The following is a 23,924-nucleotide window of genomic DNA, read 5'->3' on the forward strand; positions in this document are numbered from 1 at the left end:
TAATATGTATTAAAACAAGGAAATAGATGTGCAATATTTGAACACTAAAGAACAAATAGCGGACATGCTGACAAAGAGCCTTGAAAGAGGACAGTTCGTTAAATTTCGTTCTTATATTGGAGTTTGTAAAATTTAAACACATTGTTGCTTATTTGCATACATTGAGGCGGAGTGTTGAGATAGGCAATGTATAGTCGCCATGTCTGAATGTTGGTAAAGTAACTTAGGTCTTATAAGTTTCGTTTCTATGTTTCCTTTTTTGTCTATGTTCTTTCCCGCTACGCGGCGGTGCTTTCCCCTACCTTGCTTATTGCTTGTGTGTGCTCTTGCATCCTATCCGTTTTTGTATTACTCTTAATAAACCTTTTGTAGTACTGAATACCCGCTTACACTTTTATCTTAAACCCATATACTCTAACATATTCTAATGAAATAAAATACATATTATATGTACGTACGCACTACAATATATTTACCTGTAATATCATACATTCATCAGTTGCACCCTGAATGAGTGATACATATGATTTTTCTTCAACTTTTTTGTTCTCACTATTGCCCTAAAAATAAATTTTCTAATGATATACTGATTATTAAGTAATGATCATTTCCATGTAATGATTTATTACAACACAGAAATAACAAATAAGTAATAATTTTTACCTCTAATACGCTTAAACTCTTTGTACCAGTTATCATCGCAGGGCATTCTGTTGATGTATTGTTATCATCAAGTGGATTGCTATTCTGTAAATACTTTATTAAAGTGATTTTATTAAATTGATGACTTTTAAAGTATTAAATATTTTAGAAATATTACGAGGGATAGGGAGTCGTTACTTTATCATTACTTTTATTTTTTTATAACAATTTAGTAATGACGTTATAAATTTTCATAATGGTAATAATAACGCTAAGATGTTTAGAGACAATCACTTTTAACAAAAGCAATTTATTGTCATGCATTATTCATTGAAAAAGGTTAGTTCACTCATGTAAAAACAAAAGAAATGCAAAAATAACGCGTTATTTTGACTCGTTACATAACGAATAAAGTTACAAGTATTTTTTAATGAGTAATTTATAATGATAATGAGCTGTTTGTCAAAAGTGACTATTTTAAAGGATCCAACAGAAAAGTTCAAACAGTAAAACGTATGTAGTAAGAAAATCAACGCGTTGGATTTGCTACTGCTATATATTCCCGACTGTCATTGGCTAATTTGCTTACTGCTTACGTTTAAAATTTGTCTGTGTGACATGTTATTATTACTATTATTGAAGATTGTAACATAACCAAATTATACAAAAGTAACGAATAACAGCGTTACTTACTGCAACTTATTACTTCCTATACCTGAATATTACATATTTACGCGGTGCTACACTACAAACTTTCGTAACAGTCTTAGTATATTCGTCAGTTTTGTTTTGCTCATGGACATGTGACACACTAAGTTGCTTTAATTGTTTGGATAATATTTTCTGAATTCGCTCTGCAGTCTTTTCTAAACTTCGCATTTTTTCTGTCACTTTCGGAAATTCTATAATAGGTTATATTACATAATTAGCATTATATAGTATTATTATTGTAATTCAACAACAAAATTAAAGCATCACGTGTGTATATTCTACAAACCAAAAATAGGCAAATTTCAAAAAAGTGTAATTTCGCAAAAAAGAATGATATGAACTTTCTCATAAAACATATACACCTCGAAGTCTATACTTTTTAGTTATCAGTACGTTAAGGGGACGTTCTAGTCAAAAGACCCGAAAATTAACGTAATTTCATGATTTTTTTTTGAGCGAACGTAAATGTTTTTTGAAAAAACTTTTTATTGCATTTATTAGTACATATTTGAAAATATAAATAACATTTTTTCTAAAAAAAAAAAATCAAAATGGCGGCTCTAGCCCTCACTGAATAAAGCCGTGCGCGGCGATAAGCAATGTGCGCTGCACACTCTACAGCCCTGCCAAGTGATCTGAAACAAAAAAACCAAAAATATTCTTAAAATAGATGAAATTTGGGGGGCCTTATGATTTTCCGATTTTTAAAAAACCCTTTCAAAAAGAAATGACGGCCATTACGAAAAAGAAGACCCTCTTTCCCGTTTTTTTTTGTTTTGCTTAACGTTAAAAAAACAATAATAAATAATTTTTTTTTAAACGCTTCCTGAAGGCCCCCTAAATTGAATAAGCTTTAATTTGAGCCCTCAAATATCGAAATTGGTTAAGTCGTTGAAGCGGAATCGTGTGCGGCGCGCAAAAAAAAGTTGTTTCGAGAAAAACGCGTCTAAAGTTTGAGGAAGAAAAAATCGTAAGTAATATTTGTTTTTTGACACTTACATCTAATCAGCTATTCCAGCACCATACAGCCCGCTAAACATGAAACCTTCAGGGAGCGTTACGTTTTCGCTCTAATTTAGCAAATTTGTAACGTTTTGTATGTATAGGTTAAATAACAAATTTTATATACGTTTAAAAGTAACGTTCTATTTGTGTTAGTCCATGGAACGTGTCAAAAACATTACATTTTCACCTTAAATGTGACCCTTTGGAACGTTACAAAAGAAACATTTTGTGACATGACAGTAATGTTTTATATAAAATTTTTTTATATTTTTTTTTTATAACTTTAAAAACATTGCCTCAACGTTACACGTACAATATTTCTGAAACATTCAGTTTGCTACGTTTCTTCAATGTTTCCTTTGAAACGTTAACTTTTACACATTCAAAAACGCCAACGTAGCAAATGCGACATTTCTGAAACGTTAATTTGCGACGTAATGTAAAGGTTTCGTTTGAAACATTAATTTTGAAACATCTTACAACCCCGCGTTAATGTGCATCATCTGCATGCGTTTAAGGATACGGTTACGATAATGCTGCAAATAATGCTTTGAAGCATTGATTGGTCAATTTGTAAAATTCTTTACTCTGATTGGTTAATCATATGCTTCCAAATCATTTGTAGCAAGACTTTCACCGCACTCTATAAGTGCATGCAGCATCATCTTTTGCATGAGAGAATTATATATAGAAAAATGATATTGTTTAAATAAACGCGCTTTGTAGCGAGTCTGCATGGCTGCGTTCAGAATGAACGTCTAAGTGCACCCAGGCATCATTTTATCCTTGTTTAACATTTGGTAAACAACAAAGATAAAACATCTGTGCGCACCTGCAATGGACGTTTATTCTGAACGCACTCCATGGGATACGGTGTGAAGGCGCTGAAGGAGTGCTCTACCGGCCAGCGGAGGTCTCGCGGCTAACGACACAGATGCGGGCTTTCGCGTTTTGTTTTCTGAATCTTTTTTTTCTCTGCTTCTGACGGCGAGTGGACGTGGCCCGGTTTTTCCGTTTCTGATTCTTCTTTTGCACTTTCTTTATTTTGTGCGTGCACGCAATTCCGGAAGGAGAAGTGAGTGGCTGCCAGAGAAGCCGGAGCTCGGACTTCGAGATAATAATCGAGTGATTGCCAGGGAAGGAAGTTGGAGCTTGGAGACATATACTTCGAGACATACGAATTTTTTTACGAGTTTTGGAGCCTTGTGGCCTTAAGGTTAGTATTCGTCTGAAGATTGACTGAATCACATCTTTCTCTCCGTATTCTCTCTCTCTCTCTCTCTCTGTCTCTGTCTCTCTCCTCTCTCTCCGCTCTCTGCTCTCTAAGATTAACTAAATCACATCTTTCTCTCCGTATTCTCTCTCTCTCCCCCTTCCCCTCTCCCTCTCTCTTTCCCTCCCTCCCACCCTCTCCTTTCTCTTCGCTCTCTCCGCTCTCTAAGATAGACTGAATCACATCTTTCTCCCCGTATTCTCTCTCCTCTCTCACTGCTCTTTCCTCTCTCTCCTCTCTTTCCGCTCTCTCTCTCTCTCTCTCTCTCTCTCTCTCTCTCTCTCTCTCTCTCTCTCAAATATTGTGTATTTTTTGTTTGAAAACAAGATGATCTGTCACTCATATAAGATGTCAAAAGATTTCCCATATGTTCCATGACTATGGTTAGTTCATCAGTTATCGGAGATAAAGGAGAGAATTATGTCGTACAGTTCTATGACAATACTTACGGTCGCTACCGATGTCCATGAGAAAATTTGTAATGAGAATTGTCATAGATATTGAAAATATTGTCACAGAACTGTACGACATAGCTCTGTAAGCTGGCGGTTCTCGAGTTACACCTTTAACCGCGTTACTATTCTATTGAACTCGCAGGAGGGACAGTCTTCTCAACTCCTGGAAGGAAGGGCAAAATGATAACGAGTCTTGTCGTATATGGAAAATCTTTTAACATTTTATACGAGTGACAGAAATTTTCTTGCTTTCAAACAGTTTTTGATTTTATAATGTGATTTGATTAATATTGAACAAACTATTAAACAATCATTATTTTGATAAAAATCAACGTTTTATACCGACATGTCCAACGCTTGTGATTATTGATTATTATTATTTTCCATCATTGATGTTTGGTTTATGATATTAATTATAATTAACTTAGAAAAAGAGAGAGAGAGGCTAGCTTAGCTAAGTAAGTAACTTATTGACATAATAATTGTATATAATAATTTAATCTGAATCATGGAAATAATTGTTACAGAACTTATTTCGATTTCATCGAAGATGATATCATAAAAATTAAAGAAGAGTGTGATCTTATTAAATTGCTCCAAATATTGAATGAATTCAAAGTCGATATATTACCACTTCAAGTTAGATTAACAGTATATAAATTATATAATCTTGATTGAGTACTGTTTAAATAATCAAAGGGATGCTTATAAAAATAGACACAAATTGTTAACATTAGCAATTTATTTACGAATTAAAGGAAATAATAGTAGACTTCGTTAGGGAAACATTTTAAAATTAATAGCTAAAAAGGCACTTAAGGTAAGATATTCATACATATTTATAGATATATTTATATTCATACGTATATCTTTTTATCTATTTATCCCAAGCTGAACAATTTTTCAAATTGATAAATGTCTCATTTTATATAAATTGTAAAATAAAATAATATTAATTGTAAATATATTTATTACCTTCTTCCGATTTCTACTGGAGGAGTTATTTCATAACCAGGCTTGGGAAAAACTCGTAGAATAACTTTAAAATCTTAAAATTTTAAAAAATTAAGATTTAAACTTAAACTTTATCTTTAAAATCTTTTAATTAATACCTTCAATATTATTGATAAAATAAATGTATAAGAGGCACTACTCTAAATAACTTATATAATATTGTTTATTTTTTTCTTTTTGACAGAGTTTGTGAATGTTTTGGATAAAGTGACTATACAATTCATAGATTGTTTTAAATTATGGAGACTGTTTTTGCTATAAATGATCAAATCCAAGCGTTATTGCAACGAAATGTAAGTACTACAATATAAATTAAATTAAATAGAAAACATTGACTGATATGTGAGAAATACAATAAATAAAATGCTTTACATCGGTTATAATTAGATCTTAATCTATAATATTTATTATGATTTTATATATCTTTTTAAATTCACGAAACTACGCGCCGAATTAAATTTTTGGTTTTGAAACATAATTATAGGATGAACAAGACAAATAAGATAAACAACAAATTTTTTACAGTTTTTATTAAGGGAGAAAGGGTTATACATATTTTTAGATGCTTGTTAGCATCATTTACTATTAAGTTGATTTTCAATTTAATAACGTGATATTACTAATTTTTGTTTATCTCATCATTGTGTTTTAAGACCGAAAATTAATTAGGCGCGCAATTTCGTGAACTTTATAAGGTATATAAAATGACATAATAAATATTAGCACTAAGATCTAGCCAAGTGTGAGCCAAAATACAAGGTGTGATCAAAAAGTAAGGTGACTTTTTGAATTTCGCGCGCTCTGTACACTCTAATTTCAAAATTTTTTTTTTTTGTGTTGGTACACTCGTCACGATCATATGTTCACAGTTTTGACTATATAGCATGTGTTGTTTTTATGTGAGAGGCATAAAGGTTAGACTCGTGTATGCGTGCTCGGCGATTTTTTGCTGTTGAAAATAATGGAGCAGAGAGTTTGTATTAATTTTTGTGTAAAAAATGGTATTAAGTGTTCAAAAACTCTTGAAATGTTGACAGTGGCCTACGGTGAGTCAACTTTGAGCAAAAAAAATGTTTATAAATGGTATAAGTTATTCCAAGAGGGCTGAGAAAATGTTAACGATGAACCTCGCTCTGGACGCCCCACCACGTCAAAAACCGACGAAAATGTTCAAGAAGTGAAAGAAATTGTGTTGAAAAATCGTCAAATCACGATTAGAGAAATAGCTGATGAGCTTAACATATCGTTTGGCTCATGCCAATCAATTTTAACGGATGTTTTGAGGGGTATGACACGTGTGTCAGCGAAATTCGTTCCAAAACTGCTTAATTTTGATCAGAAGCAGCGTCGCATGAACATCGCCCAAGACATGTTGAACGACGTCAATGATGATCCTGATCTGCTCAAAAGGGTTATAACTGGTGATGAAACATGGGTATATGGTTATGACGTCGAAACCAAAGCCCAATCATCCCAGTGGAAGAGCCCAGGAGAGCCAAGACCGAAAAAGGCACGCCAAATTCGTTCGAATGTGAAGGTTTTGCTCACAGTTTTCTTTGATTACCATGGCGTTGTGCATCAAGAATTCCTACCATAAAGATCGTACGGTAAACAAGGCGTATTACCTTGAGGTTATGCGGCGTTTGCGTGAATCAATAAGAAAAAAACGTCCGGAAGTGTGGAAAGAAAATTCATGGATTCTGCACCATGATAATGCACCTGCGCACACGTCGTTACTAGTGAGTACTTCTTTGGCCAAAAGCAATACTATCATCATGCTTCAGCCACCGTATTCACCAGACTTGGACCCCTGCGACTTTTTCCTCTTCCCAAAATTGAAAAGGCCTATGAAAGGACGAAGATTTGCGACGATTGAGGAGATTAAGGCTGCATCGCTGGAGGAGCTCAAGGCAATACCCAAAAGTGCATTTCAGAAATGTTTTGACGACTGGAAAAAGCGCTGGCACAAATGCATTGTATCAGAGGGGGATTATTTTGAAGGGGATAACATAATTTTGGATGAATAAATGAATATTTTTTTATAAAAATGAAAAGTCACCTTACTTTTTGATCACACCTCGTATGTTAAAAATTGTATTTAAATCAGGGTTGGCATGGTTTAAACCAAAAACTTGATTTTTTGGTTTTTCTTAAAAAAAAAACAGGTTTTTACCCAACACTGATTGAAATACAAAATACTTTCCAAAAATATATTTGAATACAAAATGTGTTTAAAAACGTATTTCAAATACTGCTCACCTTTAGATGTACATATGATTGATGTAAGACACTTTATTTGTTTATTACAATATAATAAAGTTGGGAAGTAACGCGTTACTATTACCCATTACTATTTTCGTTACTTTTTTACGGCAATAATCATTACTTTTTTGGTTTATAATGACATTTTTACATTACATTACATTTTTACAGTAACGGTAACGAATTCAGCCGTTACTTTCATCGTATTTCTATTTATTCAATAAATAGCGCGTTGATTACGCATTAGAGTCTTGATTGGACAGAAAGCTTTCGAACGAATATTTCTATACAGGTAAAATGTCATTACCCAGATAACAAAATGCGCGCATAGTGAGTTCACGGAGCGTGGATGCCGTGCGGATTATCCGCACGGTGTGAGCTCACGGCATCCAACAGATGCGTCATCATATGAGACTCATATTGATCGCACACGTGCGGTACTCATGCGTGCGAGCGATATGAGCCTCAAATGCGTTTTCCAAATGAGACTTATATTGCTCGCATGCATGCATACGGCACTCAAAAATTCTAATCATTGCCCATTTTTTTCACATACTTTTAATGCATTACATATCAATATTTTTATTCATTTTTTTCTGATTTACAATTAAAAATTAATATTATTATATACAATCTTTAATAAATTAGCATTAAAAGTATTAAAAGCATAAAAAGTGCTTGAAAAAAATGCGCAGTGATTGGAAATTCATATAGTATTTTGTAAATTTGTTAATATATGGGAGGGTCTTGTTTTATCACGTTGCAATTGACCACTGCATTCACAGGGTCTAGAATTTTTTTACTGTTCAAGCACTGCAGTGAATGGCTGATGGATCGCAACGTGGTTAAAAAAAAATTAACATGTACACAATTAATACTTTGATATTATTTTCTAGTGAATTTTACTTTAATGAAATTCTAATTCAAAATTTAGTTACAAAGATATTTGAAGTTAAAAATACATACATTTTTGTAGAATTAAGCTTATAATAATTAGAGATTGTATATTCTACAATTTTAATTTTAATGTAATTAAATAATAGTTTTTTCAATTAGCAATATCTAACATATTTTATATATGTTCATAAAACAAACCATCCATACATCTCTTTGAGAGAACTTATAAAATAAAATATGCGAGGTCTGTCAACAATAAAATATGAAATGCTTGGTCTCGTATTGTTTCCAATGTTTGGCAATATTATTCCACAATTTTCTAGAAACAAAGAAAAGAATAATATATAAAAATTAAAACATTTACAAAATATGAAAACCGAGTTTGATAATTTTACAAGTATTCTACAAATATCATTTCGTTATAGTCAACGTTGCAAATACACTGTACTACGAAATTAAATTCTATCTTCATACTTGAATCATATGAATAATAAGTCAATATAAAATTTTAAAAAAATTAACAAATTGAAATTGTTTTATCGGTTTTATTACAATTGCTCTTGTAATATTATAGAAAATATAAATACTTTTAATTATTTATCTTTATACTCTACGACCTTGGTAGTAGCCGTTGAACCAGAAGTTCTAATTTACCAATGTTTGGCAATATTATTCCACAATTTCCTAGAAACAAGGAAAAGAATAATATATAAAAATTAAAACATTTACAAAGTATGAAAATTAAGTTTGATAATTCTACAAGTATTCTACACTTTATCATTTAATCGTTATAGAAAATAAATTTGCCCTTACAAAAATTTAATAAAGTTTATTAATAATAATAATAATCATAATAATAAGTAAAAATTTCGTAATAATAAAAAATTAGTACTTATAAACTATTTTGACAAGAAAGCGTTTAAAAATTATTGAAATAGAAATGCAAATTAAAAAAGTTAGGTTATGTAAAATATATTTGTAAATTATATTTATATCAAGTAAAAAATATACTACACATAAAAGCAAATTCAAGACTCAGACTTTAAATAATTATCTGAGGTTTTTTTTATCCACGGAGATCCTATTATGCAAAATACTCCAATTCAATGTAAAAATATTACATATAAGAACATGGCACTTGCAAAGTATTACACCATTACCACTGACCATGACCACTACACTCAATTGACTCAACTACACTGCACTGTTACGATGGCGAGTCAGGATAACCGTTACGGCACGAAGAACCATGTACCATCGAAATGCATGCGCAGAAGCTCTTTGCTGCGATTTGTTGGCTAAAATCGCGTGACTTCATTGACAATTTTAAATTAATGAATGCAAATAAAAATCAGAAAATATCAGAAAAAAATCAAAATATTAAAATCGAAGATAACATGTTATATTTAATCATACAATGATCATTTTCTCACTCATAAAATGCAATAAAAATATAGTTTCACTAATAGTTTTTCTTCTCATAAGTTAGATTTTCTCTTTGTATAATATTTTTTTATATTTTATTATACACATATTTAATACATTCTCAGATAGTCTCATATACAATATATTTTAAATTTTTTCAGATTTTTTATTTCCTTATAAAATAATTGTTACTTAAAAAAAATTAAGAAAAAATTAATTTTTCTACAATTTTTCCTCTATTTTTTTAGATTTTCTCTTTTTACATAATATACTTAAATCGTGTTTTTTCATACACAGCATTTTTATGTCTTATACAATTTATTTCCTCACATTTTTATTTTTGCTTACAAAGAAAGATTAGATTTTTTTATCCAGTTCTGTGATTTCACGGTTCTTAAGATTTGCAAATCTTAAAAATTCCATAAAATTACGGTAAGTTATAGATGAAGATTTAAAAAGATATAATTTGGAAAATTAAAATGAGAAAAACAGAAAACACGGTATAAAATTGTTTTTTTTTTATACTTATTTTTCAAATTATTTTTTAATTTTTATCTATAATTTATCGTAATTTTATAAGATTTTAAATCTGCAAATTTTGTAATAAAATTACAATTAGATAAAAAAAATTACAGTTTTTTTTATAAACGAATAAAAAAATTCGAGGATTGTGAGATAAATTTTATGAGATATTGTAAGAAAGTATAATACTAAATGTTGTGTATGAAATATGAAAAAATACGACATATTTGAAAGAAAAAAATCTAAAAATGAGGAAGAAAAACTTATATATATTTTCTTCATTCATTTTTATAAGAAAATGATTATTTAATCTGGGTACGTACAGGATGAAGACAGAAACAGAACTTCTGTACGCAATTGCATAATAGAAATACTGATGAAATGTGATTACAGACAAGATGCGGACGGGAACGGATAGGATCTATTTCTGTAAATGCGGATTTTCTATCCGCATGTTATATTTGCAGATATAACAGATAGTTTGCAGTTAGAAACAGATAGAAATCTTGTCATCTGTTTCTGTCAGTTTCTGTCTGTAATTTTTAACAGGAGTTAAGGATTAAATTACCCACATAGAAATTGACCTCCAATGGATGTCCATCGCCCTTCCATAGCTCCATAGGACGTCTATCTCCATGGTGGAAGTCAGATGGACGTCCATTAGAAGTCCATGAAACCTCCATAGCCCCATGGGATTTTACTTCCATCATGGAAGTTAGATGGACGTCCATTAGAAATCCATGAAACCTCCATAGCTCCATGGAACTTTACTTCCATCATGGAAGTCAAATAGATCTCCATTAGACATCCATCCAACCTCCATAGCTCCATGGGATTTTACTTCTATCATGGAAGTCAGATAGATCTCCATTAGACATCCATCCAACGTCCATAGCTCCATGGGATTTTATTTCCATCATAGAAGTCAGATGGACGTCCATTAGAAGTCCATTGAACCTCTATAGCTTCATAGGATTTTACTTCCATCATGGAAGTCAGATGGACGTCCATTAGAAGTCCATAAAATTTCTATAGCTTCATGAGATTTTACTTTTATCATAGAAGTCAGATAGATTCCGTAAAGCGTATAATGCGCATGACGTTATCCTTGTTGATCACCAGAAGTTAAACAAGGATAAAATGTTATATTACGTACATCATGCGCTCTCTTTACGGAATTTGATTATTATCTCTTTATCAAAACAATTATGCAACTAATTATTTATAACAATTATAACAACTATGACAATTAAAAAAGCGTCATATATATTTTTTTAGTAATTTTTCTCGGTGAATCGATTGGCGCAATCAGTTCTCCTCTACAGTCAGTTTTGACAATTTGTTTATAACAATTAATTGCAAAATTAACTTTGGCAACGGGCTTTTTACGTCATTAATGTTTTTTCATGCTTTGATACTATTTCTAATTGTTGTTTTTTGACTGATTTGGCCATGGGCAGAAACAGGTTTTAATTATTTATATAATTTATATTAAAAATATCTAAGGCTAAATAAACAAAAGGTTAATAAGAGTGTTTGCGCGATACCCAAGACGCCAGTTTCTTCTTGTTCAAATCAGCTTTACTTCAAATATAACTTTTTATTAACAATCTGATAAGTGTACGTTTAGCTCAGTGTTAAGATACTAGGTTATCGTTCCGAAGATCTTAGGTTCGAATCCTGCCGGCGCCGATACGTTTCAAAAATTTATAAAATAATACGTAATTGTAATTAGTGAATTAAAATGTTATATGTGAAACAGTGAATACAGATTAAGCTATAAAAATAATAAAATTTGTTTTAAAAAAATTTTTTTTACCGTCCATTAGATGTCCACTGAAGATCCGAACCTCCACGGTACACGTCCATTAATAATCTAAGTAACGTCTGCTGAGACTCCATAAAGCCTCTACTAATGATCCACGTGACATCGGTTTGTCATCCACTAAGGCTCTATGAACCCTTTATTAATGATCCACGTAACGCCTAATGGACATCCGTTGTTAACGTCTAATGGACGTCCAATAGACGTGCGCAATGCGGAACTGTGGATGCCTTGTGGCCGTCCATTGGACGTCTACTGGAAGGTCCAAACTTCCACGGCAGACGTCCATTAGACGTCTATTGGAGGTTTTAGTTCTATGTGGGTATGTAAGTTTAAAATTTAACAACTTTAGCACTACCAAAAAGTAATGGTAATGCGTTACTTTTTTAAATCAGTAACGAATAACTCTAATGAATTGCTTTTTACAAAAAGGTTACGGTTACGGTAACATGTTATTTTTTGTAGGTCATTCCCATCCTTTAATCACAACTCCGATTTCCATCAAAAATCCCTGATTTCCCTACCTTAATAAATAAATATACATTGACACAATATAAAATGGGCAAAATAAAAAAGTTTATGACCAAAAGATACATGCGTCGAATTGTTAGAAAAGAACTAATCCAAGTTTTAGAAGATAATGAATATTTATTATACATAAAATATCTATACATAAAAAACAGACAATTACACTGAAACCTGTGCAAAAACAAAGCAATAACCAATTTGTACAGACAGAAAATCAGTCTTCATTAGTAGTTCCAGTTATTGTAGAACATAATGTGAACACAGTGTATACAGAAAAGGTGGATGACTTTAATTGTTCATACACATTTAGAGAATCTGAAGAAGTTTCTACTGAGGATTTTGTACTTGCTTCTATGAAACAATGGTTTCTCAAATACAGACACTTATTAAGGACGTTCTCTCGTCGCAGTCGTGCTCATTCAAACAGAGCTCTTGCCCACGTATTAAAACTTCCTCTTGAAGAAAACTATTCGAGAGTCACTGCGTAGTTTAGCTCCTCCTATCTTGCGCAGAAGTATAAAAATCGTATTACTGCGTCGCTTTGAGCAATCTGGCAACGATACGCTTCTGCTCCTAACTTCCGTAAAATACGCGATCAACTGTTTGGGTTCAATACAGAGAGGTTATTTTTTACAAGAATACACGATGTCGAGCAGACTAAAAAACGGTAGATTTGTGAAAAAAATAAAAAAAGTATTATTATAATATGTATATGTAATATTTTGCATATAAAAATAAGAAATCATTTTACATCTTGCGAGTCATACGATTTCGGCGTTCAAGCTTCTTGTCAACTTCTCGTCAGATGCGACATTGCCAAGTCGCGCATGCTTCTCTTGTTCGTCACGCGGAGCCGGCCGAAAAAACGCCTCGACGGCGTACTTTACACAGTTATTTTTCGAAAACGAGTACCGCATGCCATAATGTTCGAAGTTGTATAATATTTCTTATATATTAATGCATCATATATTAGTTTTTAAAAAACATCCTAAGAAAACTTTTTCCGCAATCAAACAAAATGTCCGTTTTGTAGAGACCACTCATATGGATCCTATGTTAAATATTGAAACTTTGAGGTCGAATATCTCAAAATTTAACCCCGCAACGAATGTTGCGCTTTCGGCCACGTATAGAGGACCTTCAAATTGACGTATGGTGTAAATTTCAAGGACATTCTAAGAAAAGTGATTTTTGAGAGAACGTCCTTAAGTCAACAAGCTATTAACGACTTGTTGCAAATTTTACGAGTACCATATCCAAAGTTTCCTGTAGACTCGCGTACTCTTTTAAAAACGCCAAATTCATGCCCGTATAAAATTATAAGTGTCCCTCCCGGATCATATTGTCACATTGGCATAGAGACTACATTACGTAAATTTATTATCAATAATATTTACACGCAAAATTTTATAAATCAAAATTTTATAAATCAAAGTAGTGTTACCTATTAATATAAACATTGACGGATTACCAATTTCGCACAGTTCGAAAAGTCAATTTTGGCCAATACTTATATCTGTAGATGTAAACTCAGTGAGTAAAAATGCATCAAAGCCTTTCGCAGTTGGAATTTATCATGGGTACAAAAAACCACCTGATGTGAATCAATATTTAAATAATTTTATTACAGAGTTTAAAAATTTACAAGACAATGGGTTTAACATATACAATAAAGTTGTAAAACTAAAGGCCAGTAAACTACTTTGCGATGCTCCTGCGAAATCGTTTGTTTTATGTACGAAAGGTCATACAGGATTTTACAGCTGTACTAAGTGCACTCAAGAAAGTAGCTTTATTAATAACAGGGTAGCTTTGCTAGAAACTAATGCTGAATTAAGGACAGATGAAACTTTCAAAACCAAAATAGACGACGAATTTCATAAAGGTACAAGTCCTTTCGAAAACATTAACATCGGATTGGTTTTGCAAGTACCCCTTGATGGCATGCATTTAGTATTTCTCGGTGTGATGAAACGAATGATAATGTTTTGGATACGAGGAAAAAAGAACGTTTGCTTGACTGCCTATGAGAGGAAAGTCATTAATGATCAGATATTGTTTTCAAAGAATTATGTACCTAAAGACTTTGCCCGCTTGCCAAAAAGCTTGGATGACATCGAATATTTTAAAGCCACTGAACTTAGACAATTTTTATTGTATATTGGACCGATTGTTTTACAAAATATGGGAAACAAGAATATGTACACACATTTCATGACTTTATCATTTGCTATTCGCATTTTATGTAGCCCTGCATTGTACTCTGTATACAATGATTATGCATTACAACTCCTTCACTATTTTATTGAAAAATATTCTGTACTTTATGGTGAAGAGCATGTCAATCATAATGTGCATGGCCTTATCCATTTACCTGCAGACCACTTGCTGCATGGCCCCCTCAATACATTCAGCTGCTTCAAATATGAAAATTATTTGTATGAAATTAAAAAAAATATTCAAACGACAAAACATCCCCTACAACAAATTTGTAATAGAAAGAAGAAGATGAAATAAAGAAACAAGACGAAAAGCTTTATCCGATTTTATATCAAGAATTTAAAACACAAGTTACGGATAGAGGACATTTCATACACTATAAGAAAGTAGATACTAGGAAATATGAAGTTACCATAGGAAATAAAGATAATTGTGTCATGATAAGGGACAAGTCTGTATTATGCATAAAAAGTATTTGCCAAAATAGAAACACACTCGAAATTTTTGTAAGTGCAAAAAAGTTCACAGAATCAACAACGTTTTTTAATTCACCTTGCTCTTCAAAGCTATTTCATGTACAACTGATGCGAAATATTTCTGACGCTACATATACTATCAATATTAATGAAGCAAGATGTTTACAATTTCCGCACCAAGATGCCTTTCTAATTATCCCATTAATCCATACACAATAATAAAATACTTAGTAAAGTAAGAGTACTTTCACGTTCTACACTAACACAAGGAATACATTAAAGTTAATATAAAATGAAAATGATGATTTTGGTTAGAAAATTTGACTTTATTGATGTTAAGAATCAAAATAAAGTCATTTTGATATTCTCCTAACTTTTGTGTGTTCCTTGGGATCTTGTATTTTTTTACTCATCGTAATTACAAATAAAATGTATTATGTTTCAGGTTCTTTGGTCTGTGGTCGAATTTTTCGATAATTTGGAAGAATCAGCTGCTATCGAGGTAATACCAACAATATGGATCTCAGTTATCAACAATGAAATAACGTGCAAATAGCCTGACAAAAATCCTCAGAAAGCTATAAAAAAATGTGCAGCCCCAAAAAGTTTTTGGAAAATATATAAAATTAAAACTATATTACTTCAAACTGGTAATATTTATTGTCTTTAATATTATTTTTAGTTCAGAAAGATATTTCTTATGTTATAGAATAATTTTAATTTACAGATACATACAAGTCTGCTTTGGAATTTGCAATTAAAAAAACTCAAACCGATACTGATATATCCGTTCCAGAAGTTCATAAAAGAAGGAAACCAAAAAGAAAAAAACCTAAATGATTATATGACCACTAAGCTTAGTGACAATTCTAAAAGCCACCTCCTCCAAAACTTCCAACACTATGTGGTATGTTAGTAAAGCTCGATTTTAATGGCACGTGGAAACCCAAGCTATTCATGATCTACAGCTTCGAATAATTGGGTCGACATTACTAAGATTATAACTTATTTTATTATAACTTACTTTATTTTTTAGATTCCGCAATAGATCGTGGAATGTATTTCCAAAGGATGATACAAACATTGCTCCAAGTGACAAGACAATAAATGATAATGGTTAGTATATCATAATGTATGTGTAGTTATAAATAGAATTATATAAAAGGTCAAAGACGTACGTTAAGAATAAAATAAATGTATTTAATTAAAAATATTTAAGAATAAAGTATAAACGGCTCGTCTTTGATCTATCTTATATAATTCTATTATTTAGATACATGAGTGTATTAATATCTGTAGTTATTAATTTATTACTTATGTAGATCTTCACGATAACGATAAAGAAAATCGAAGTCCGAACGAGATTAAAACTAACAATTTGGATTGTTTAAAAAACAAGAATGAGGATCTTGAATCCTATCATAGGATTGGGAATGCATCGCAGGAAATCATGTTTACACCAAATTTCGTACGCAACATTTTATTTGAAGATTTACCATCAGGTATTTTTAATATTTATTACTATTTTGTTATTTAAATATTTGTATATAATAATATATAATACAATTAAGAACAAAATAGGTCTATATACAATCAGGATCTTGCCGCTGAAATAATATTCTTTGTGATTTTCCAAAGTGGGAGAAATTTAAAAGATGCTATGTTAACATTAATAATAAATAAAATTGACCACTCAATTTTATCATCAATACTATGAGATGTGTGCTTCAAACTGCAAGTAACGACAACACACAGTACGAAAGAAAATGATGAATATTATTTTAATGCCAAGATTCTGATCATATATAAGCCTATCTTGTCTTTAATTGTATTATATACAAAACGTCAAGATTTAATTATTATTTATTGAATAATAATATAATTCAGACAGTCAGAATATCATCAAGATTTTGGAAAATACAATAGTGATTAGGAAGTTATTGGAAGAACAGAAGACATTTTTGGAACAAAAGAAAGAAAACGCACCAGTCTGACCCAAATTGTAATAACTTGTCTATTCCAACAAAACCGTATAAAAAATTTAAAAAATTGCAAGGGTATAATACTTCATTGAGGATTAATACAAACAAAAGAAAACAGCTGGTTAGTACAGATCCAGCTTTGACCGTATTTCTGACGTTTCTGTAATTATATATGTATTATACTTAAATGGTCTTGTTACAAATTATGATTGTTAGAAATATATTAATATTGTTGTTGTGTATTTAAGGAAATCGCCATAAAGAAAACTCAGGAGGCGTAGAATAATTAAACAGCACTATATTTAGAAAATGTCCGACAACCGTTACAGCGAGTGTGTGTGTGTGTGTGTGTGTGTGTGTGTGTACGAAGGATCTCGAATCAATGTCGACTTCCGTCTTCTCCCTGTCGCGCACGCTCCTCGCGACATCTCCCTAATCCTGCTCGATTTGCGATCGTCGCACGCGTGTCGCGAGCCTATTCGCGGAGCTTTAGGCGTGCGCGCTACTAGAAGTGTAGTTCTTGAGCGCACGCATTAAACTGATGTACACACATACATAACAATTATGATTTGCATTTTTGTTGTATTTTGTTGTATTTTTCAAACGTATTTTTATTTACTAGGAGGGGATTCACCCCAAAACGAAATAAAAAATTCATTGGAAAAAATTTTCACAAACAAATTAGGGATGAAATGTTGTCATGAAAAAGGCAAAAAGGGAACTTTGCAGTAAACATGGTAATTATAATGGAGATAATAAAATGTAAGACTTCTCAAAAATATATAAATTATTTAGCTCGAAATTGTAATTAAAAATAATTAAATAAAGTTAATAATTTTTCTTTGCATTTACGCGTAGATGCTACTCGAAAACATTTTCCGAATTTAACGGACAAACAGATGCAAAACTACGTATCCGCATGGCTAAAGTATGCTAAAACAAGATATGACAGACAGCAGGTATTTATTTTATTTTATTTAAATAAATTATTTTGAGATAATATTTGGATATCTTTTTTTTTAGACAAAAGTACAACCGGAATAAAAACTTTGACATGCCACAAAAAGTGCTATGTAAAGGTGTCGATATAGTGCGACAAACAAATTCACGCAAAGTATTTGGTATACCTTTATACAAGTTGGACTGCGGTGATGGCACAGTATCACTCGTAGTAGATCGATTGATCACAATTATCGAGATGCATGGTCTCTATACCGAGGGTATATATAGAAAGAGCGGCGTCAGTTCCAAAGAGAGAGAACTCAAAATGAAAATGGACGAGGGCAACTTAGAGAAGGTGGATTTCGAAAACTACCAAGTGCGTGTTCTAGCGGTGTAAAACGTGAAAAACTAGAAAGTATTTAAAGAAAAGCGTACTGCTCTTAATATACATACATATACACACATACGTTGTCACGTATTTTTCCTGACGCCGGAGAGCAACGGCGAAATACGCGATCAAACAACGGAATGACTCGCGAAACACGCGCGGGAGCGACGAGCGAACCGAGAAACACCAAACGCTCGCACCAAATCGCGAGATTGGGCGCCAGACGCGATGATACCGGTCGCGTCTCCGGGTTCACTTTTCCACTCTAAACACGGATTGACAACACGCGAGAATGCGGCGTCATGCCGAAACGCGAAATCGTCGCTCGCACGCGGCCAGCTAGCTCCTCTAACTGGTAGAGGGGCGGGGTAGCGGAGACAGGGACGAAGCGGCTCTCTTACGGGAGGCAACGGGTAGGCGAGAAATTAAGTAAAGTCAGGCCGATATAACAGACAGAGAACACACATATTGCAGTGCATAATAGAGAAGGCATACAATAAAATAAGAAAAAAAAAGTGGTTAACGTAAGAAAGAGAGACAAAGAGATAAGGATTTGACAAAAAGAAATTAATAAGCCGGACGCGGGAATTATTTCAACTCAGACCATAATTACGCTACACGCGCCGATCACGACGACTGGTCCCGCGCGAAGCGCGGCAGCCAATCACGCGCGCTCTGACCGGCGCGGCAAGAACGCGAACGCAGAGCCTCCGCTAAGGCGAGCCACGTAATTCTGAGACAAAAGTACGTACAGTAAAAGATTCGCGCCGGCGACAACGCAGTCGCCGGCGCGAATCTTTTACTGTACGCACTTTTGTCTCAGAATTACGTGGCTCGCCGGAACCGCATTACAAAATTAATATAATACGCACGCTGCACCGATGCACCGATAGCCCGGGCGGCCGTGCGATCACGGCCGCAACACGACTCGCGCACGTGCGCGAGGGCTTTGCGGCTTTCCGGGAAGCCGGTCGCCCGCAAACTTCTACGGCGGGACGGCTCAAACACACGCGGCAGCCGACAGCTGGGGGCCTCGACGAGGTCTCGGGCTTGAGGTGGAGAGCCAGCCAAACACCAAGAAGCAAGGTGCGTTCAATCGCCACGCGGCGGACGCACTCGCACACTAACCTAATGGCTCCACCTCAGAACACGAGCCGGTCGACACCGACAGCTCGGGGCTTTACACAGCGGTTAGACGGGTCACCTCGACTTCAGCACGGTCCTCCTCCGGGTCCCTAGGGTCCTCGTGGATCCTCAACACGTTTCGACGAAGCTCGCCAAGGCCGGGCACTCCCTTCGATAGCGGACACGCCGATAGCCGACCGATAGCTCGCTTTTTCTGCACACGCACGCAGTCGAACGGGTCGCACGCAAAAGCCGAGAGGATCGCGCTCGATGCGCGATCGATGAGCGCTACCCCTCCCACAGGGTGCGCGATATCCTTGCGCCTAGCGGCGCGGCCTATCAACGGCCGCCCTTATCTAGCCGTGACGTCACGGCAGCGCAGTGTCGGGTCTCCGCAGGTGTCGTGCGGTCCCCGTCGGCATCCGACATCCTCGTCGTTCTTGTCGTCCTCGCGGACGACAGCAGCAGAATTTTCCCAGCGACGACTCTTCGCCGCTACCCTCCTCGATGGACAGCCGGCATTCGACGGCCCTCGTCCTGGCCGTTCGTCCGCCCCAGCCTGTCCATCAGCTGTGCCACTGGCGAGCCTCCTTTGCGTGGCGCTTATCTGTCGCCACGTCTTGTCTCGTCCTCCTCTCCGTCGGCGGCTTCCCGTACGCCGGCCCTGGACGATCGCCCTCTCCTTTTCCTGTCGCGGTCCGTCTCCCTCGCCGCTGCTGGTCCTTAGGCGACGTTTGTCGAGGTGCCCGCGGTTACATGAAATAAGCCGCGAATGAGTAAATAAAATAATACGCAATGCAGTCCCGCCGGAGATTTCGTTCTCTCGCAGAATGCCCGACCCGGTCATACGCGCCTCCTTGCGCGACGCTTAGGCGGAAAACGGAGTGGCGAGGCAGCTAAAACCGCCACGTCACAACGTATACATGTATATTAAGAAATTTTTGCTTATATTAAAGTGACGAGTAAGTCATACCGAATTACTTGTTTTTACAAATTTACGTTCATAAAAATATAATTTATTGTTACACGTTGTTGCAATTCTCAGCAAACGTTCTTTTTTTACGGAGAATCTTTTTAATATATGGTGTGTAGATGCGCTGTTTTTTTGTAATTATCCGTTTAGCATTAGTAGATCTATCTTGAAAACCATCTCTTTGCAAAGGATCTATTTGTCACGTTTAAGTAGAATCGATAATCGACTGTTTTGAATTTCAGCGAGATCCTTTTATTGTATTTCGTTATGACGTTTGACGACGATAGCCGATTTAAAGCGTTAGTTTTAGGCGTACAAATTTAAAAGAGGACCAACAGAAAAAGAGGAAATCAAAACATAGTTTGACGTAATATGCAATGTAACAATTTAATAATCTGTCATTGTTGAATTTATATAATATGCGAGAGACGTTTAATAAGATCATATTTCTATCTGTGAATATTCGCTATCAATATGTGTATTTGTGTTTAATATTGCAATAAATCTCAATTCAGATGAATAAATATTATGTGTACTTGTTCATTTATAATCCCTAAATTAACATTACAAAAACGTTACAAATTAACGTTACAAAACGTTGCAAATTAAACGTAAGTTAAATCATTTCTGGTTCCTGTGACCTTACAGAAACGTTTCTGGAAATACATTTGTAACGTTTCCTTAACGTTGTATACAAGTTTCATAAATGTCTCAAGAACGTTGGAAATGTGACGTCACATATGTAAGGTAATTGAATCGAGACATCTCTGGTTGCTTGGACGTTGCCAAAACGTTTCTGGAAGTACATCTGTAACGTTTCTCTAACGTTTTATACAAGTTTTGTAAACGTCGCAGGAATGTTGAAAATGTGACGTTGCATATGTAAGGTAATTGAATCGGGACATTTCTGGTTACATGGACGTTACTGAAACGTTTATGCGACAAAACGCAAAATGTCGCATGGCTACAATGCAACGTTACAAAAACGTTGTTGCAACATGATATTGTTTAACGGGAGGGTTCCTTCCTCATCCTCGAAGAGCATGTTTTGCTGCACTTGAGCGCTAATTTTTTCAATTCTGGCCTTTTTCATCAACTCTGACTGACTCGCGTTCGCTGACTTGACGCGCTTTTCGTCAGTCTTCGCAGCGAAGTTTCTGCTGTTTGTCCCGATTACGATTCCCAACGTCTGCATGGTTTTTAATATAGATGAATATCCTTTATTAAAGATGCCGGAAGTTACCCAGTGAGAAATGACAGGTTGAAAAGACGTTTATTCGACGTCAATGTCGTTGATGGTTGATATTAAGGCGATGCTAGACGTAGCATCGCCTTAATATCAACCATCAATGACATTGGCGTCGAATAGACGTCTTTTCAACTTATCATCTCTATTGTCGTCCAAATCATATTTCTTGCAAGACTTATTCATAAAATGCCCAAAACTTTTTAATTGCAATTTTCTCGAAAATGCTTGAAAGCAATGTTATTTGTATTTTTGTACATAATACTCAAAATAAGTAAAATTAATTACTGACTAATTTAATACTGCCAAAATTAAATTTCTGTAAAACCATTCTTATAGAAATTCCATTATTGATCTTACTATTTCTGGTTAACTTAATTAATCGATCGATTAAATTCAAGAATTGTCAACTGTTAAACATAAAACTCATTAACTATTATATTTTATTTTTCTTGTTCACTTTCGATACATTATAAATTATTTATGTAAATACATATAATATTTTTATTTAATAATGAAGTTATACATTTAATTATAATTATATTAAGAAATTAAATAAGGGATCAATGATCAGTTTTCAATTTTGTAGTTTACAATTATTAAATTGGTGCAGCTATTCCATCAAATATATTTTTTAAAATGTGAGCGCGTTACACAACATCTCGAGGTCTGTTCTTTTCAATTGAACCTTTTACATGTGCAAAGCTAAAAGAACGGACTTCGAGACCGTTGAGCAAGCGCGCTGAGCCGGCCTACACGCGCGCTATCTCCCTATCATTTGTTTTCCGATGTTAGCGGAATTTTAGTGCAGATTGTTTTACGATACGTAAAGGTGTTGCGTGTGTTGTGTTGCTTCCCATTGTTCCCATTTAGCAAGAACGGTTGTGGCGAAGATAAAGTTGGACAGTCATGTAAGTATTATATTTTTGGCTTTATCTATATGTATATACAATAAAGAAGTTTTTTATATTAACACTCTGTAAACACGACAAAAATGCCCAGTATATTTTTTCCTTTGAAATACTATGAACATCGTGATATACAACAGTTTTTATAACCTTTTTTTTAAAAAGTTAGACTTTCGGTGATATCCTTAAAACGTTGAATTTAGATCGCGCTTGTTCTTTATCACTTTATCAAGCATGCATGCGTGCGTGTACAATACATGCGTACGTGTGCACGCATGCATGCTGCGTATGCGTACGTGTGCATGCGTATGCGTGCGTATGCATGAGTGCGTGAATGTCTGACTATATTCCGTTTCACGTATATGATGTGCATGATGTTCATTTTATTCTTGCAATGTCAAACAAGGATGAAATGATACATCATGCGCATCATACGTGAAACGGAACGTACTCTTATGTCTTGTAATGTATGTATGTGTGCGCGCGCGTGAATACATGTGTGAGTGTATGTGATAAAGGTCCCATGTAGGAATTGACAAACGGCCCAGTATTGGGTCAATATCGCCAAACAAGACTCGATATTGGCATGACACTTGTAGCCAATACTGGGCGAATATTCTGAGTGATCAGATCGGACCAACGCTGGCTCTAAAGCCTGGCAAGATACTAACTATCGAGATTGGCCCGATATTGATTTCAAGTATTGGCACAATGTTGCAGTTCAATACTGGCCGAATATTTTTAGTAATTAGATCGGCCCGAAGTTGGAATTTAAGCTTGGTACGATACTGGCTTTGAGATTGGCACAGTATTGCCATTCAATAATTGGTTTCAGTTTTGAGAAAATCTTTTTAGATTGAAGGATGATCCTACTTGTGGCTAAACAATTTGATGGGTGAAATTTATACTAAAGTTGGCTTTTAATCGTATTGACTGTAGCAAATAATTTTTTTATTTAATTAAAAAAAATTAGTTAATTTTTTTATTTAATTAAAAAAAATTATTTAATTTTTTAATTTAATTTAAAAAAAATTATTTAGGTTAATACGATTAAAAGCCTTTAGTATAATTTTTACCCATCAAACTGTTTAGCCACAAGTATTAG

At 34.1% G+C, this 23,924-nt stretch overlaps 1 protein-coding gene and 2 long non-coding RNA genes across 4 annotated transcripts; 2 read left to right on the forward strand and 1 right to left on the reverse strand.

Annotated features, from left to right (window-relative positions):
- Window positions 1–527: 527 nt before the first annotated feature.
- On the reverse strand, window positions 528–3,250 carry LOC120358967. The gene is made up of 2 exons (XR_005575859.1): window positions 664–3,250; window positions 528–560 (listed from the first exon to the last, which is right to left on the reverse strand). It is a non-coding gene; the product is annotated as an uncharacterized LOC120358967 (long non-coding RNA).
- Window positions 3,251–3,256: 6 nt separating this feature from the next.
- Window positions 3,257–17,352, forward strand: LOC105202644. Its single transcript, XR_005575858.1, has 8 exons — window positions 3,257–3,574; window positions 4,614–4,906; window positions 5,285–5,393; window positions 15,701–15,905; window positions 15,983–16,162; window positions 16,292–16,371; window positions 16,578–16,757; window positions 17,143–17,352. It is a non-coding gene; the product is annotated as an uncharacterized LOC105202644 (long non-coding RNA).
- Window positions 17,353–17,415: 63 nt separating this feature from the next.
- Window positions 17,416–18,679, forward strand: LOC105206301 (ralA-binding protein 1-A-like). 2 transcript variants are annotated; one of them, XM_026138977.2, is made up of 3 exons: window positions 17,416–17,999; window positions 18,096–18,196; window positions 18,261–18,679. In XM_026138977.2, the coding sequence occupies exons 2-3, from the start codon at window positions 18,168–18,170 to the stop codon at window positions 18,574–18,576; spliced, it is 345 nt and encodes a 114-aa protein (XP_025994762.1). In that variant the 5' UTR covers window positions 17,416–17,999; window positions 18,096–18,167; the 3' UTR covers window positions 18,577–18,679. The 2 variants fall into 2 exon arrangements, with proteins under 2 accessions (XP_025994762.1, XP_025994763.1); XM_026138978.2 differs by having other exon boundaries at window positions 17,957–17,974.
- The last annotated feature ends 5,245 nt before the right edge of the window (window positions 18,680–23,924 follow it).

This window comes from Solenopsis invicta, chromosome 11 (assembly GCF_016802725.1).
Source record: "Solenopsis invicta isolate M01_SB chromosome 11, UNIL_Sinv_3.0, whole genome shotgun sequence".
NCBI classification, from domain to species: domain Eukaryota; kingdom Metazoa; phylum Arthropoda; class Insecta; order Hymenoptera; family Formicidae; genus Solenopsis; species Solenopsis invicta.

Coding starts and splice junctions, on each gene's coding strand:
- LOC105206301 (XM_026138977.2), top strand. CDS start 18,168: ATGCTAAAACAAGATATGACAGACAGCAG. Junction 18,197..18,260: donor CAAGATATGACAGACAGCAG/GTATTTATTTTA, acceptor CTTTTTTTTTAG/ACAAAAGTACAACCGGAATA.